Raw genomic sequence first — 18878 nt, 5'->3', positions numbered from 1 at the left:
CGGAGAGAGGGACTGAGCCAGGGGATTCTGATGCCACGAAAGGCCCATTGGAGGTGCCAGTCCTCTAGGACAGGAGTGCTCCTCTGAGCCTTGTTCATGCTCTACGATTTTAGATGGTAAAGCACGGCCACTACTAGACCCTGTCTACTTTAGCATTGGTCTAGGAGGGACACTTGAGGTACAGACCATCAACTATGACATGCAGGCGATTGTGGGGTTGGACTCCCTAGAGAGGTAGAGGATTGATGTTATAAGACAGGTGGGGAGGAGATGGATATTGATTCCCAACCGTGCACGCATGAACTCACTCAGTGGAGGCTATTGCCATGGGAGGGCCGCCTTTGAGGGAGTTATAGTGGGATGTCAGAGACTAATGCTGGCCATCCTAAAAGCACAATCGGAGGTCCAGCAAGGGGCAGGACTGTTTCTGCACGGCTTGGCCTGAAGGAACCTTCTATGTATACATGGATCAAGGAATCTGCTAAATATATAGCCCCCCCATTAGTTGTTGGCACATCAGACAAATAACTAGGCTTAAAATTAGAAACAATGAAAGGTTAAACTTGTGTATGGCAAACAACTCGTTCTTGGCACATCAGACAAATAACTAGTTGTTGGCGCACCAGTCAAATAACTAGGCTTGAAATTAAAAACCATGACTTTTCTTTGGGGACAATGAAAGCTGAAACTTGTGTATGGAAAAGAACACATTCAATATTAATAAGCCAATTTTCAATGTCTAAATTCTTAAAATACTTCTCCTGCAAATCTTGATTTTTAGCTTTTAATGTAATAGAGCAACCTCATACATGTGTTTGACTAGCCCAGCGAACTATCCTGCATCCTATAATGCATCTTTCGATCTACATGGGCACTTTTTTTTTGGCAAGAAAATGAGCTTCTATGAAGTATGATTAAAATACAGGAAGCCGCGATAAAATCCAGTAAAAACCCTTGAATACGTCAAGAAACACAGGCACTTTTTCATCCACCTTGTTGCTTACTTTAACTTATGAAAATAAAGGTCCCTCGTCTCAAGCATCGACCCAGACAATCTCCAATCATAGGGTGCAGCAATGATCGCATCAGCTTCTAACCCGAATTCCACACACCAGTCCACCCACTCTCTCCAAACTGATGACAAAGGACCTACAAACATGACAATAAAAATCAATAGTGTTCTCCCAAAAATTCTCACCATACAAAAAGTAAACTATATACCATGCTTAGGAAAAGCGTGACTTTTCAACTAGTTAATGAACAGAATTCTAGCATGCTGCTAAATTCTAGGCAAGCTGGATTGTAATTTAAAAACAAACAAGAAAACTATCGGCATCCTACCCTTGACAACTCTTAGCAAGCTCTTGTTACTCACATGGTCAAAGTATATAATAAATCTGATTGCCACTGATGTAGGGATGTCATATAAACTCGACAGAAAAAGAGCAACAGCAAGAAAAACAGGACGAAAGAAAGAAAGAAAAGAAAGTATAATAATGTCCATGGGAGACCAACAGGTCTATGGGACAGCGAAAACCCCAGTTAATACATCCGTTCAGGAAAAGGAGAACGAGGAACGGCTAAGTCAAATGCAAACATGATAGGAAAGTAACTAACATTGAAACAAGAAGATGAACACTGAGTGGATGTTGACACAGAGGAGACTATATCTGAGCACCCCTTGGGAATATGAGTAGACACCACTGAATTTTGGCCTCCTGTCACAATCTAATGTATTCCATTCTGACAACCATTACTCTTATGGATTGTTGGATGAATGGACACTTGTGGAAAGATATGCCCTTTTGATGGGGCACCTCCCATGAGGCACGACCCTTCACAAGAGCTACAACTCTTCCAAAGAGGCAGGCGCTTATGGAGAGGACGCTTCTATTTGTAACGCTATAATGTACCCTCCCATCAAGGGGGGTTGCACCCTTCTAATATGTATCAGACACACTTCAGACACGTCTAACATTTTTGCAATACAGATATTCTTGTTTTCTGCTCAATCTCCTTTCTACTTCTCAGCTCACTAATTGACATTAGATCACTAGGATTTCTTACAGTGGTATCAAAGCAAAACTCAATCCTGCCTGTAGGAAATGCCCCTCATCTTCTAGCCTCTACCTGATACCAGCTAACACTACATGGTGTTCCACGCATTGTGAATGGAAGAGATGGAAAGAAACAGTGAATTTTTTCTATTTTATTTATTTTCAATGAAAAGATTTCTATTAAGTATGCCCCCAAGAGTAGAGCTCATGGCAGAATTACAACATGCAAGGCATGAGAAACAAACACCCAAAGTCGATAAATAGCAGTGTAAAACCCATGGCAAGCCTAGTGCAACTCCATGAGCATAATTCCTCCAAAAGCATGCGTGTTCATTTCAATTCGAAACCTTCTTCCGACTAAGTGGTATTGCCAATCAACGTGTGTAGCACTAGATACAAGGGATCTCAAATTGAGTCCCATCGCACGAGACGACCGGCAAGAACGATAATGAACGCCAACATGTGCTGAACCAGGGTAGCAAACGGACGTGTTGTCACCCCTAGAGCCATCTACAAAGAAGAAAAATAAGAAAACAGGTCACTTCAATCTCCGGAAAAGTCTCGCGTGGAATCATGCTTTCTTCACAGAAGAAGGTGAGAGCATTATGCCGGCAAGGAAGCAGCAATATGCAAACATGATTCTTTTTGCATAATTTGCATGTAGAAAATGCAGCCGCAGCTGCTGCTGATCGACTAATTGGTGCTTCACGTCCCCTCATTGGTTTCTGCTGCTCTTGCGTCTTTGTGTTGATTTGAGAAGATGATTTTGCATTGTCTTCTTCCACCTCCCTAGTCTCCCCATATCCTTCCTTGCTTTGTTGTTTCCTCTACACCACTGCCTCCAACTTGCTCCTCAAGTTCCACGCCCCTCCTCGCATATTCTTGCCATAGTTGTGCCTCCTCACTCACCTGCTTCACCCTTTCCTCTAGTTCTCCATTCTCGGACCTCGCTTTCTCCAACTCCTCCTCCTTGCCTTGCATCCTCCGTTTTAGTCCTCCCTCTATGGCCACCAGCATCGCTCTGACGAGACTTGCTCTCTTCTCCTCCAAACATTGCTTCATCTTTTCCCCCTATCGACCATACATAAAATGTAAGAGTGGATCACACTTATATCATTACACTTCTAGCAAGATTTAAAAATTAGTGTGGATAGCTGCTCACCTAGATTTTGATCACTTGTGATCTCAGAACGTTGTTCTTTCGCTCAACTGAGGGTTCGCAAACCCTTGCAGCCCTGCCTCAAAGGCCAATCGGTGGTACTCAACCTCCTCATAGCACGGAGTGGCCTCTATACTGCCGCACTATATTTTATAGATCATTGGTTGTTTATTGTCTCCAGTTCCCTTTCCTCTCTATCGAAGGATGTATACTTTGAGGGAGTATTGATGGAGCGCCAAGGTAGCAACGAGACACCCTCGTTGGACCAATGCTTCATGGAAATATATGATGAAGTTCAGTCGGAGTTGACACCTCAACGACTGGACCTAATTCTTCAGGATCTCGAAAGCATGGAGGAGCTATGGAGAGCTTTGGAATATTACAAGATTCCACCCTTTGGACGGTCCATAGCGAAAGAAGCTCTGCATTGTAAGAGATGCAAGGAGGCTGAGAAGGCATCCATTCACCAATGGGTTCGTCACTGGAAACCAGACTGGGAGCAATCCATCTATGGGAGACCTTTTTGGAAGCCTATCGAAGGCACCTCCAATTTATTCAGCCCTGCATCAAACGACACACGGACATTGCTTGAGAAGGCTCCAACTATTTGAGAGGCGCTATTTGGAGGATCATTACCATCCTGATAGCAACCCATCTCAGCCATAGAGGTGTTCTGCCTAGTGACCACATATTGAAATTTTTTGGACTACTTATGCGGCCCAGCTGGATTGCATGAAAGCCCATGGGCAAAACCCCTATTCCAAAGAACTTCGCTATTATAAATTGGTTCCTAAAAGAGACCCATTCCTACTTCCGCAACATCATGTGCTTAATTAGCCATTCCATAACGAAAAACCAGTGCGTGCAAAACAATTCAAAACGGAAAAATCTGCAAACAGGGAAATTCGATAGCAGTCACCTATAACATAGAGTCGAGACTCTTTTTTGCTAGGTTGGGGCTGAAGCTTTTCAATAAAGCAGTCGTTGCAGCGTAAGAGGAGTTCCAGATGAGTTGGAAGCAGCGAAACAAATGATCCAACTCCGAAACTAAAGATTTTCAAGCGAGGGGCGTCAGATACTGCGGATAAATTGATTGCTCAACGTATTCCAACAAGAGCGAGAGAGAGAGAGAGAGAGAGAGAGAGAGCGTACAGAGGCGACGTGATGTGAGAGGATGGACTCTATAACTGACTGATTTCATTTAACGGTCCAAATTAATTAGATCAAATCCAAGGGCCGAGATTCTTTTAATGGTCCTAACCACTTAGTCTCCTTAATATAGTATAGATGCTTGTGCTAGAAAAATGCCAAATTTGAGGCTGAAAGTGCCACCTCAACCCTGTCGTGGACTCCAAGAAAAACAGGGAGCCACTCCAGTCCCTAAGGAAAACTATCATCTTGGCAGAAGCCACCCGGACAAGACCCCTATATGCTCACCCATATGTCCATCAAGGTACGTATAATATATGTCCAAATACTAGCCGATGTGTGTGAAGGGTGGTTGGGAGCCATCCAAAGCCTCTATGCATCTAAATTCCAAATATGCCATCCTGAAATGCTCCCCAGAATCTCCCAAAAAGCATCCACCGATGCATATGTAGGTCTATATAGAAGGTGGAGAACATCATCACAGAGCCTGAGCCCAAGAAGAGCCATGCCTCTCATAAAAGACCTAAGGCCTGGAGAGAGAGTAAGAAAGAAAGAAAGTTTATTAGAGTCTTCGAAGGATTGATGGGTCTATGAGACTATGAGAAACCAGATACAAACAAGTTAAAAGGGTGGAGCTACTAACCGAGCATCAACACCCATGCATAAAGCAAAAAGATAAATTCTACAAAGTCACATCAGAATAATCCTCTACATCATCACGATCATCCTCATCATCAAATCATTTGTCGTCCGAGTACAAAGTGAAACATGATTGTCACGGCTAGGTCCCCTCTATCTCCCCTCGTAAAGGGTGAGGGAGTGGGAGCATGAAATCTGAGATAGAATGCTGCTGACCGCCTGTGGGTGTGGTCCTGCGATGTCTCCTGGTCATGGCTCTATGTCTAATAAGGGCTACAGCGACCCCTGTAGATCACGCTCCAATTCTAAACAAGGAGGGAAAATCCCCAAGTGTAATCTGTGCGTCAACCCTCTGTCTCGGCTGTCGTGTCACTAGCTTTGGGTCGCGGTCGTGGCAAAGGCTTCTGAAGTGAGAGCCTATATGGTCTCGCTAGAAGAACTCATTGATCATGCTCTAAGAAGAGTCCACCATGGTACACTATTCCTGCCTCTACGATCGAAGTAGGCACTCCTGGTGTCTAATTGCCTCATGAATGAAGGCAGCCAAGCATCTCTGGTCTAGAAAAGAGAAGCGGTACAACAACCCGTAGCTATCTTTGAATAGGCAATAGAAGCGCCCTCGAATCTCTTAGTACACTAGGCATCTGAAAATGAAAAGCTCCTCCGACTCAATCTCCTATAGTCACACAAGGTGCATATGCATCTCTCCCTAGGTAAACCCTCTGCCCTACCACTCTCAATATGGAGTCTATGTGAAGAGACTCGAAACTGCCCAACAGAAATCCTCAGTGAATGGGGTAGATGAATCCATGTATATCCTAGTGGGTCAATAAATCTATGTAGAAGTTGAGCTTCACTGGGAGCTCAGTCGGTTCCAGCCAAGTCCTGAATCTATGCGGAAGATCCTCGCGTATGACCTGGTTGACCTCATGATACCGGCTTGACCTCATGATACCGGCTTGGGGAGAATGGCACGTCAATGTTGTACTGGAAGGGAGGAAGTCTATCCATGTGGAGCCCCGGTCGCTCAAACCACCACTTTGTGTGTGCAAACTAGCATCTCTGGTCACTTGAGCTAATAGTGCCATAGAAGAGGACAATGCTAGGGATGGTAATCTGCTGCATCTAAAGGTGCAATCTCCGTATCCCCTGACTTGCTATATGTAGGTGATGAGAAATGCTGCATCAAGCTGCGATGGAGCTGAACTAACAGCTTATTGCGAATCATCCATGATAACATGAGGACCTATAGGCACTCCACACGAGCCCATTCTATATTTGATAGATGTGGCCCCAAGCAGGGGCTGCCATACATTCCCGCTGGTGGATCAAGGAGTCAAAAAGTAAGCACTTGGTCCGAGGGTCCTGAAAGTATGAGCGGAGGCACTGTCTTCCTAGTCCGGCCAACAAGGTATGGCGTGGGATTTTCATATGCAAAAATAGAAAAAAGTTGGCTTTGGTAGTTAGTTATAGAATTTAATAGAAATTGACCGTGTTCGCAAACTATGTACAATGAAACTTCTCATTTTCAAATTTACTGTTTTTATGGCATGGGATTTTCATATGCAAAAATAGAAAAAGGTTGGCTATAATAGAAAGTGTACTCATACTACCGTGTTCGCAGATATGGACCTTAAGAAAACTGTGTCAAAGCTGAGAGATGTGGAGCTCAGAAAGAGCTGAGAAATGTTAGAAACATGGTGGAGAGAGAGAGGGAGAAAAGGTTAGGGTGTGAGGAAATGATACATGAATGAAAACATAATGAAAGGCTATCTTATTCATAATCATGAGAAGTACAAGCCTTTTATAGGCTACTCACTCACAAATTAGAAAAAAAGTGGATATAAGATAAGTCCCATGATGACACGTGGCACTCACACATGACTCACACACATGAACTAGTACTAGAACACCTAGTACTACACACTAACACATCATATCACCACACTCTTTGGCTATGATATCTCCAACACCCCCCTTCAGAGCAAAGAGTGTGAGACCCAACACGCAAGAGTAGACCAATCCGGGTGCATACTAAGATCTATCTATCTATCTATCTATGTGTGTGTGCGTGTGTGTGTGTGGCCTCTGTGTTGGTCAAGCCGTCACCTAGATCTTGGAAATACTCTGTTTGCAGAGTATTCATTGGAGCCGGGTCTTTGATCCACCATTGGCTCATCTTCAGCCTAGGAAGGCTTACTTTCTACATCAACCGGGTATCTCCACAGTGGATGATGTGGTGGATGACAGGAATTGTACTCTTTCTTTTCCACAGGCGAGGAGAGAATTTTCTTTGGGTATGCATCACAGGCCTATCTGGCGTATTCTCACTGCAGTGCTGCTTCCTTTAAAGCCAGTTCCCTGTTTTTAAACTTATCTTTCTCTTTGGATTGGAGATTTGATCGAGGCATTCCGGGTTATACTACTTTTTCCTTTGTGGATCTCACTACCAAGAAAGCTCATCATCTTCTTCTACCACAGCCATGGATTCAAGAGTGCCCATTCGCTTGGTGGAAGGTTTGTCTTGGCCTTATTTGACACCGTAAGCTCCCGCTCGGACAGAGGCTTTTCTTGTGGGGGTGTTTGTTGGTGCTTTACCAGTGAGTTCTTTCTTGGCTGCCAGGTGCATTGCTTCTTCACATTCTTCATCTTGTTCGCATCCGCGGGAGATAGTCCTTCATCTACTTTGGACTTGCCCAGTTGCTCGTGATTTTTTTCCCAGATTGGGGACTGATCTTGGTGCCCAATTCCTAGCATTGCTTTTGGCAAGCAATTTTGGTTTTTTGGGAGATATACCACTACTTCAGACTACATTCAATTTTTCTATTGGTGCCGTTATTGGGCTCTATGGTCTTTATATCATGCCTGTAACTCTTGGCTCTATGGACAATCTGCTGTGGATGTTTATCATTTCTTCCATTCCTTCCTGCTTCGCTCCCTGCAAGATGCGCATTTCATGGGAGATCTTTCTGTGGCCCAGCTAGAATTGTTCTGTCACTGTTTTTAGTTTTCTTGTACTAGCTGTTCTTTGCTGGAGCAGCTACTATATAGTGAAAATAGGTTCGGAAAAGAGAACCCCCAAGTATGTGTATGACAAGACAATATCGATCGATAACCCATCAAAAGTGAACTAAGATTGACCTTCAAATCATGTGACTCATAGAAAGACCGCATTGCATCTAAGTATCTTTGGAGACCCTCTTCCGAGGAGGATAGGAGTACCACATCATCTGCGTATAGCAAGATCTAAATCAGTGCGCCAGCAAGAGAGCAACCAGCCACTCCTAGTGCCTACATAACTGTCTCAAGCTCGTCGATGTAGAGGCCAAATAGGGTTGGTGATAGAGGACACCCTTGTTTGAGTTGGAAAGGTCACCCCCCCATCTGTAAGCCCCCATATGAGGACAGCATGGGGGGGATGGACCTCGGAACTGATGGAAGTCCACATGGGCAGCACTATGGCTGCCATGGGGGCAGAGATCACAGAGAAAACGATCAAGTACCTAGAGTTCCAGAGGCTGCATCAGATGGCGCCTTTGTGCAGAGAAGCTGGTAGGGGCATCATGCCTTGCATCTGACCTGGCAGGAGGCTATTGATGAGCAGCAAGATGGCAGGGTTATCCCGGGTATAGGCGGCTATACGGCAAGGAGCTTGTCGAGGTGTGTGGGCAGGCTGAGGGCCTGCAACATGCTCTGGCAGATAGCAGCAGCATGGGTCGGCAATTGGCTGACTGGTTGGGCTGGTTGGAGCCAGCCAACCAGGTCAGATTAGGGCAGCCCAAGTGGGCTCAGCCCTGCAGGAAAGTAAGGGCCAGGTGCCCTAGTTTTGTGGGCCAACAGGCCCTTGTTTTGAGCCCTGGAAGAGGTGCATTATATAGGCCAGAAGGGGCAGGTTGACAGACCAGCAGGTCGGCCATTTCGGGCCTGCTGGGTCGGTTGGTTGGTCAGCCCTTTGAGCCTATAAAAGGGATGGCCTTGTGCCCTCATAATCATCACTTGGAGCAGCACATCTCCAGCAGTTTGGAGCAGCCAAGGAGACCTTCCTTGAGCCTCATCATTGGAGGTGAAGGAGAGAACCTTGAAGCTGCAGACCTAGCTTCGAAGGCTGCCTACCTAGGCTGTACACAGGCAGTAAGGTAGAAGGATATGGACGAAGAGTCTACATATGCTTGAGGTGAAGCACGCGGGCTCAAGTCGGGCTCAAGTCTAGAGATATCCGGCAAATAGTAGAAGTACCTTGTGGTAAGATCAAAGGACCAAACTCTGGTGGCACTTTGGATCTATCTCTTTTGTATTGTTCCATAGCTTTGGACAGGAATATATTGTTTTGGTGGTTTCTATATATGGCTGGATCATTGTCTATTGATGAGTCTGCACATCTATTTGATGCACATAAGAAGTTTGTGATTCCACTCCCCACACACACTGTGTGACCTCCTGGACTATTCTATCAGTCTTCCGCTGTGTGTACCCTCTGTTGGTTGATTTCTAATGGTTTGACCCCAATAGTACTCATGATCTTGTCTGTCCATGCTGGCCCTGACTGAACTCTGCCTAAGACTCTCTCATAAAGTTCCATGATAGCCCAGATGATCTCCTAATCATAACCCAAATGCTACAAACGTCTGATGATGCGGGCTCTCAGAACTGTATCAAAGGGATTGCGAAAATCCACGAAGAAACAATAAACCCTTTGCTTCCATACCCTCGCCTCCTCAATGATATATCTAAGTGTGAGTGTGATCCAAGGTCCCATGATCATGTTAAACCACAACCTGGCCATATGCTCTAAGCCCTTGTATCTCTGCAAACTGGCTGACCATAGAATCAAGCATTGATGCATAAATCTTGGACATGAGATGCCCGATCATATACCCAGATGAATCCATGAACATTCCCAAATTCATCCTCTAAAAGCACAACATAGTGCAATTTCAATCTCACGATAGTCACTCATACGATTAAAAACCATAAAACTCCATCATGCATAGCAGGGACTAGCTACTATGACATCCCCACTGACATCATCAGCGCCCAACAGTGGGTGTAGACCATAGTATAAAAATATGCTCTCACTTATACAAATCCACACACCCACACATACTTAAGCATCTATTTATACAAAGTCTATCGGCACTCCGGAGGTGAAGCGCAGACTCAACCATGACGAAGGCTAGCACCAAAGGAGAAGGCTAATCAAAAAGTAACCCAAAATCTCTTCATTCAAGCTACAACTCCTTCTGAAGTCTAAACGATTTCATTTTAGTCTCTCCCAAACGAGCATCTATCATAATGGTCTTGTAGTTCCCCAGGCTCATGGGATCCCCTGACTTGTGGATGGGTGAGATAGTATTAATAGTCCAAGTGCATGGGAAGCCAAGGCAAACAGCTTCATTAAAGATCTTTGCTAGGATCGAGGCTACGATATTAATCCTATATGCAATGAATTTAGTGCATAGACCCTCATGATCTTTCGCTCAACCGCCATTATGAAGCTTCATCACAGCATCCTTGACACCCCCTTTAGTAAAGAGTTTGCAGGAAGTGGGACAAGGTGTATGTGAAAGGTCATGAGCTGGCTGGTTCGGGATGTCGTATAGTGTGCGTGCATAATCATACTAGACCTGAATATCGGTGAGGGGTGAAGGGGACCGCCATTCTAGGAATTTCTGCCAAAAGTCCTTGGAGTAGTTACTAAACAAGGTGTTCAGTAGTTCCTTCTTGTTTCAGCAAATAAAGTCCATTTTCTTTCTACGTACCAATCGACGATACTTGTGATCGCTTCGGGTTTGTTCGGAAGGTTGTGTTTGGTTTCGAATATGAGCTGGTAGCGTAAAGCCTTACACTCATCATCATACCAACTGTTACAGGGGATAGTCCCGAGTGGCGGTGGGTAAGTGGAGCGAGTAGTGTGAGGGGAAGCATGAAGGGCAGCCTCGTGACGTGAGCAGGGGATCAGTGCAGTACGATCCTCTAGTAAGGGTATGAAATCAATATATATGAGAAGCGTATAAAGGCGGGCTGAGTACCTAGGTGAGAGACTACGATCGAAATGTATGTCATGGTAGGTGCTGTGAGTCGTCTGTGGGAAGAAAGTTATTGTGAGACGGGGTGTGGAGATACGAAAAAAGATGTATGTGTGGTCAGCACCAGGAGGAGCGGGTGCGACAATAAAGTTAGTGATATGAGTGGCAAAGGCAGGGGATCTCATTATGTAATCAACAACACTGGAGCCTCCTTCGTGTGGAAAGCAAGTAGAGCCACCTGAGGAAGGCCATCTGTCAAGACCGTTATAAATAATGAGATCATGTATCCATGATCCTGCCTAGATCTAGCAATGCATGCCCATAAGATGTCCACCTATCAGCTGAGACTCACAGCATACTTGCATCCTCCAAGTCAATTTATGGTAGCATAATAGAGTCATCTTTGAGTCATCTCTGAAGTTGAGGAGTAGTACATGTCGTTCCCCCGTCCTTGCGTTGAAGTCCCCAATCAGGAGGGCTTCCCTCCAGCTCAAGGAATCTACAATGTCCTATTAGAGAGGCTGCGTATGGTGATGTCTCAAACCCCTCTCGAAAATCCCAAGCAAAGTGGGAGGTCTTGAGGGGGGAAGTAGCACACTATAACGAACAAATCCTAACTATCCGTGTGTCGGATCCGGATCCAGAGAAATCTCGAGTATGTGTCTCTCTTCTCCACTAAGATGGCCCTCAAAAGAGGGGACCTATAAAGCACTGCTACTCCTCCGGGCCCTCGTACTCCTCCTTTGTCCCTCGTCTCATCTCTGTAACCAGCCTCCCAAGTATACCCGTTGAATACTGGTAGAGGACGCTTTGGGCTCTGATTTGTCTCAGTATATAAGACTATGTCATGACCTGTATAAGAATCCAAGAAGTTCCCTGGTTCTTCCCATAAGGTACCATTACAGTTCCAAATAGTATATGACAAGTTCTCGGATGCTTGAGTCCCATAGACTCCACCCCCCTAGGTGGGAGGGAGGCCGTGTGCCCAACAAGGCTGTAAGGAGTCGCCCATCTCGTACTACCGCCCACTTCCCATCCTTGCGAGCTTGATCCCACTGCTGTATCAAAGTGCATCTCTCCTCTACCTGCAAGGTAAGATCCTCATCCATGGAGATCGATGGTTGGTCTCGTAGGACTGATCTACGTCGTGAAGCTGTAAGCCGCGTCTGAGCATCGCAGAATCATATGATGAGGGGCTGCTCTCAGTTGGGGTCTTCCCCAACTAGCCAGGCCCTCTTGATCCCGTGCTCTAATACCCCTAGAGTAGTGGCCACAAATGTAATCGCATCGCTCATTGGTGTGCTCTTGGTACGTGGGATGCCAGGGACTCTGATGTTGAGAGCCTTATTGGCTCTCTGCTGCTGGTCCATGAGCTCTTTTGCAAGTTTTCGTTTGGCCGCATCCACCCATCAGGATGTCTCCTCAATGGCAGATTGCATGCTCGCAATCCTTGTGAGCATGGTGTAGTGTAGCGAGCGGCGTCTTGCTTGTAATTATTTATCAAACGGGATATATCTGAATGTCCTGAATGCTTAGCCTGCATTCTCATTGGATTGATTGATGATTTAACAAGACGGGTTGTTACTCGAGTTACTCGTGTAGCACGTTGGGATGGTTTACTAGTCAAGTAGACCAACATTTCTTAGCCCTTAGCCCTTGGTCTCCTTAGGATGTAGATGCCGTGGTAAGGCTAATAGGGCCAGATCTCATATGAATTGCATGTAGAAGCTAATAAACCATTGAGTTGATGCAAGGCCATAAATTTTAGCATCTTATGGTTGTGACCTCCTCCCGGAGCTGCGAAACGTCCTGTTTGAGCCCCTGAATGAGACCAGCCTGCTCCAGAATAATGTGGGCCTGCTCCTGTATAACACGAGCCACTCGTGGGTGTAGCAAATCTTGTTCCTATGCAAAGCGATTCAACTCTACCTCTCATGCTCGAATACTGTGTACCTCTATGAGTAGGGCCTCCCATGTGTCAAGTGTATCAGCTATAGTCCCCGACCAAGCTGAAACTAAAAAGGCTAGGGTATAAAGGTAGGAGGGTGGGGCAGGATGGTGGGCAGTGACTAGGCAAGCTGGGTGAGATACGAGGATGGCTGAGGCATGGATGAGATGATCCCACTGACTAAGAGGGAGGGGCGAGAAGAAGGTCGAGTAGTGTGGGCCTGTGTGTGTCACCTCCAGTGTGGGTGACATAAGTAATGAATCGAATGGAGAATCTGTGGCAGAAGAGGAAGAAGAGGTCAATGTCAGACCCCTTGTCGTGGGTGTAGCTGTAACTCTAGATGTAGCTGAGGATGAAGTAGATCCCGTCGATGTAGATGTAGCTGAGGCTGAAGTAGATCCCGTCAATGTGGAGCTCTTGTGAACCGCCTTGCTATCCACTCTGAGTCCAGTCCGGTCGGAGCACTTATTGACGTCCTCAAGTTTTGATTGTATCTGCTCTACTTTCTTGAGTTTATCTTTGTCATTATCTTTCTTTCTCCATTGAGATTCCTGACTCCTTTTTTTCCCTCTGATCTGCAAGTGAGGGGGATACTTAGTGGGCCAGACCTTATGAAGGAGCCCCCCATGGTCAGCAGGTGGCGGCCAAGAAGAGCAGCAGGCAACACGAAAAGGGAGGTGCTGGTGAGCTGCGGCAGGCAAGAGGGGAGTTGCAGAATGCGAGGGGAGGCTGCAAGGGGGTGGTTGAAGGGGTCGGGCGGGCCGAGAGGCAGAAACACAACGTGAGGGGGCTGAGGGACGATCTCAAAGAGGCGAAGAGGGGATAGATGAGGCAGCGCGAGAGAGACCTGAGGCGGCACGAGAGGGACGAGGCAACATGAGGGTGCTGCGATGGGGACGTGAGAGGATGAGGGGGCAGCGTGAGTGGCTGTGAGGGGGCCTAAGATGCTGTGAGGGGGCACAACGGGAGCGGCTGTGAGGGGGCATGAGAAGATGAGAGCCAAGCTACCGAACCCTAGGTCATGAATAAAGGAGAAGAAACAAAGGTGCTCAATAGACTAGCAATCCCCCTCCAAAAAAATCCTTGCCTGTCTGCAATCCCATAACCAATGCTGACTAGACTCCTCAATGATTTTTTTTTCACCACCGCCCCACATGGGGTCATACTCGCCTCTCCATACCCTCACATCACCACCTAACGTCAACAGGCATGACCATACTCGTGCCCCTTTGCATGTTTGGGTTAACCAGACCTTGGGACACACCTTTTCCCCAGAATAGACACACATTGTTAATCGAGAGTCATATCTTTTCAACCAAGGGTCACACCCGTTCGTGAAAAGACACGTACGCTGAAGGACACACCTATTCATGAAGGGACACACCCTTTCGCAACGAAACACCGCCCTTCAAAAGGAACACATCCCTTCAAGTGAACACATCCTTACACACCATGCACATGAAGAGCTGCCTACTCCTGCCGTTTCATGACAAGGCACACCCCATCCCGAAAGGACCATCCCTTCAGTGATGGGTCACACCCTTTAGAGACCAAAATGGCGCCACTCACCCACCCTATATGAAGGGTCGCAAGGGCACTCGAAAGGGACACCCACCCCAAGGGCATAACCCCTTTTACCCAATGTTACTCCATTCAAGAGCAGCCCGAAGCCTTGGTCCTAACTACCCATTAATCAGAAACATCCTTGCAAAGTGCATGATCCCCAATCCGCTACACAATCGCAATCACCCCCTTTGCAAATCCGCACTCAGCAACACCATTCTTCTTGCAAATCAGAGACCGACCCTCCTGCAGACCCGTGACCAGCAGCAACCAATCACCTACCAAACAAGCATGAACCCAGTCTGTAAACCTCCGTAGAGCAGTCAATGATGCCTATACAAACAGACACGCCACCCTAAAAGAAGTCATGCCTGTCTGCAATCAGCCATGCACAACTAGTGCCTCTGCACCCTGCCTTGGCCATACATACCTGAAAATTTGTCAAGCCATTTAATATCCTTGCACATTCCCCGGATGTGCACAACAGGTGTATTTGCCTCATGGGTATCCTATATGACATGCCATTCTCAAGATCTGGATCACATCTTCTATCTACTCCAAGATGCTCCCAACTCCATTTTTTTCCTTTGAGAAGTCGAGGTTGTATTTCACGAGACTCGGTATTAGGATCCTCGTCTAGTGTCCACCCTTCGCACGAGATATACCAGTTCGGCCACCATCACCAAGCTTTACCCCTGATCAGTCTAAACCGACTTATCCCACCAAACAGGTTCCCACAAGCTTTCCATTGTCACCAGAATAGTTAGCTTCCTCAGAGGTTCCTCCCTCCCTAGGACACATTCCATTGCCAACTGCATCACCTTATCACATACCGGATCCATAGACTCCAAGGTGCAACAAACTCCTACTTTGTTATGGGCTGCAATGCCAATATCTCTATCAGCAATTTTGGAGCATCCAGTATCCACACTGCCAAAGTTTCACACTTGGTTCCATCTACATCTCTTGCTCCACCCATTTCTCCCTCCAGGATGAATAATTCAGGAAGAAGCCCAGATCCTCACTGCATTCTCCACCCACATGTGATATGGATGCTGCCAATACTCCTCTTGATCCTTCCCAGCAAACGCAGCAACTTCTGCAGCAAGGATTTCAAAGTTATAGGACAATATGGCCACTCTACAAGCTCAGGTTCAGCAGCTCCAAACCTTGAGAGAAGCTCGGTACACAATGATTTTGCACCTCCCTCAAACGCTCATGAGAAGCTCAGTGCACAATGGTTTGGCACCTTGAGAGAAGTTCAGTACACGATGATTTTGCACCTCCCTCAGACGCTCGTGAGACGATGCCATTCCAATTGAGATAGAAAATGACACTTCGTGTTCTTTATCATCTCCTACAAGCAGCTAAATAAAATAGAAATGAAATCCTACGCCGGTCAAAGAAACCCAAAACTCTCCACCAATGGCTCACCAAAATGCGCTTGTAGGTCAACCCATCCAACAACAAGAAAATAGCCCTAGCTGCCTCATTGTTAAAAGACAATGCCTTTCTCTACTAGTAGAGACGCCTAAAAGATGCAAAGGCGTGAGGTTGCTTTGAGCATGTGCTTCGAAAGCAGTTCGTGCCTACCAACGTGGACTTCCAAGCATGCTCAAAACTTTGATACTCAGGAGCAAATTAGGTCCCTGACTAGCTACATCTCCTTGTTTACCACATTGTAACTAGAGATTGGTGGCTTACCTGAGGATGACAAGCTTTGTACCTTCATCTCAAGTCTCAATTCCGTGTTACATCTTGATGTCCTTAAGGCAAATCTCTCCACTAAATCAGATGCAATCACTTATACAGAACACATCACGAACATCAAGGCTCATTCAAACGAGGTTCTACACAACAATAAAACTTTGCCTCAGCCAACAATTCTTTTTTTCAAGAAAGAGACTTCTATTAAGTAAGAGAAAAAACCCGCGAGAGGAAGCTCAAAGCGGAGTACATCATGAAATCATGAGGATAAATAAAAATCCCCTCAGAGTGAGGTGGAAAACAACCAAGGCTGAGGCTGAAAGTGCCACCTCAACCCTGTAGTAGTCTCAGAGAAGAAAGGAGAATCCTTCCATTCCCTGAAGAAAGAAGCCCTCCTAGCTGAGGCTACACGGGAGTCTCCCTGCATACCCGTCCATACGGCCATCAAAGTATGTACGATATCTATCCAGATACTAGCCAATGTGTGCGAGGGATGAACCTGAGTACCCTCCAAAGCCTCTGTGCATCTGGCTCTCCAGATATGCCAGAATGCTATGCTCGCTAGAATCTCCCAAGAAGTATCCACAGAGGCATGTACAGCTGTAAAAGGAAGGTGTGGTACCACATCCAACGAACAGGACTCAATCTGATGACATCGAACCGAAATGGCCCGAAAGGAGTCAAATCTCTCATAGCAAACCTGAGGTCCTGTAAGAGAAAGCCAAGCCACTGAGCCCCATAAAAAATGGGGAGTTGGCAAAATGACTGAAAATCCTGGCTACCCCCATCCAAATCATCCTCGCCTGTCTGCAATCCCATAAGCAATGCTGAATAGTCTCCGAAGCAGAGAGGGTCCGATCTTCGAGATGAGCTATTGAGCTTGTCCATTGGATCTACAAGATAGGCGTGGTGATGCTCTGAACAGGACCGTTTTCATGCCTTATATTAAAAAAAAAAGAGAGACGTTGAGATTTCGTATGCATTTGCTATCAAAAGCGCATGCTAAAAGATGGTGAAAAGCACATGCACGCTCTTCGAGAAAACCGTTTTTGGATGATTTTGGGGGCTTTTGGCCGCTTTTTGGGAGTCGTGAAAGGCTATAAAAGAAGAGGAGATCATGAGAAGGAGAACAAACAATCCAACGCACACATATCAGGGCTGTACGAAAGAGAAGAGAAGGCACGCATCTCAAGGTTGCGTGAGCGAAGAGAAGCACGCATATCGAGGCACTGCGAAAGTGACAATAGCACACGCGAATTGAGGCAGCGCAAAGAAGAAGATAAGATTAAGATATTTTGAGAGTGAGAGTGAGAGTGTGATTGAGATTCATGCCCCTGAGGTAGGTGGGGGTCGAGGAGCAGGTGATGGACCTGTACCACCCCCCTGTCGAGGCCGAGGAGCAGGTGCTGGACCTGTACCACCACCACCCTGAGGAGGACCGCCATGCGAAGGTCGAGGAGCAGGTGCTGGACCTGTACCACCCCTCTGTCGAGACCGAGGAGCAACTGTTGGACCTATACCACCCCCCTGTCCCCCCTGTCGAGGCCATGGGGCGGTAGCTGTACCAGAGGGCTTCTTGGGCCTTTTCTTCTTCTTGGGGCAATCCCTAGCAAAGTGTCCAATGGTCCTGCATATCCTGCACTGGTCCTGTTGGCTGAAGCCCTCTCAATAGGAAACCCAATCACTGGCTCCCCAAAAGAAGCGGGCACAAACTCCTCCTCTGGGAAATCTGAACCATCTGCCAGGGCTGAAAACGAGTTCCTGTGAAGCAAGCCAGACACCGGAGTGTGAAGGATCCCTTTTGAGGGAAGAGGATTAATAGTGTAAACCATCCCCTTCCCCCTATCCAAGGGAGGAAGTGAGGACTGCTCTCTATCCTCTGTCTGCCCAGCCGCGGAGACCGCTACTACCTCAAGAAGAGCGTCTGGCACCGTTGGATCTAGGGAAGAAGCTGCAACCGGGGAGGAGGTCGAAGCTTCAGTGTCTCGGACTGTGCGAGGTGAGTCTGGAGGGACAGCTCGAGGTGAAGCAGAGTCCACTAATGTACCCTCGTGAACTAAAGGAGGGATCTGCACATGTGCCGGAACCCACTGGAGAGCGTCGCGTGCCCCTGAGGTAGGTGGGGGTCGAGGAGCAGGTGATGGACCTGTACCACCCCCCTGTCGAGGCCGAGGAGCAGGTGCTGGACCTGTACCACCACCACCCTGAGGAGGACCGCCATGCGAAGGTCAAGGAGTAGGTGCTGGACCTGTACCACCCCTCTGTTGAGGCCGAGGAGCAAGTGCTGGACCTATACCACCCCCCTGTCCCCCCTGTCGAGGCCATGGGGCGGTAGCTGTACCAGAGGGCTTCTTGGGCCTTTTCTTCTTCCTTGGGCAATCCCTGGCAAAGTGTCCAATGGTCCTACATATCCTGCACTGGTCCTGTCTGCAAAGGAGTTACCATAGTTACAGGCAAATATTTGCACATTGCAAATATTTGCATCAGCCCCCTGGTGAAAACAAACATGCCACCTATAAAATACGTGCTCTTTGTTGGAAAGGGGCCTTGGTGTGGTCGTAACCCCCTCATGGTACCATGGACAGATGGACAAATAAAGAGATAGAGGGGTCTAAGAGGCCCTTGGCACT

The 18878-nt window shown here is 46.9% G+C and overlaps 1 protein-coding gene across 1 annotated transcript in view; it reads right to left on the bottom strand.

The window, feature by feature from the left end:
- The window catches only part of LOC147893076 (phospholipid--sterol O-acyltransferase-like), a 265119-nt gene that overhangs the window by 222859 nt on the left and 23382 nt on the right, over nt 1–18878 (bottom strand). Inside the window, exon 3 of the mRNA XM_087386979.1 lies at nt 1005–1149. Coding sequence (XP_087243105.1) covers nt 1005–1149 — 145 coding nt within the window. The remainder of the gene's footprint in view (nt 1–1004; nt 1150–18878) is intronic.

Source organism: Dipteris shenzhenensis, chromosome 16 (assembly GCF_047967505.1).
Source record: "Dipteris shenzhenensis isolate YYH24624 ecotype China chromosome 16, Dip_SZ_1.0, whole genome shotgun sequence".
Classification (NCBI taxonomy): domain Eukaryota; kingdom Viridiplantae; phylum Streptophyta; class Polypodiopsida; order Gleicheniales; family Dipteridaceae; genus Dipteris; species Dipteris shenzhenensis.
Note: the sequence above shows the minus strand (reverse complement) of the source record. Positions and strands in the feature narration are given on the sequence as shown.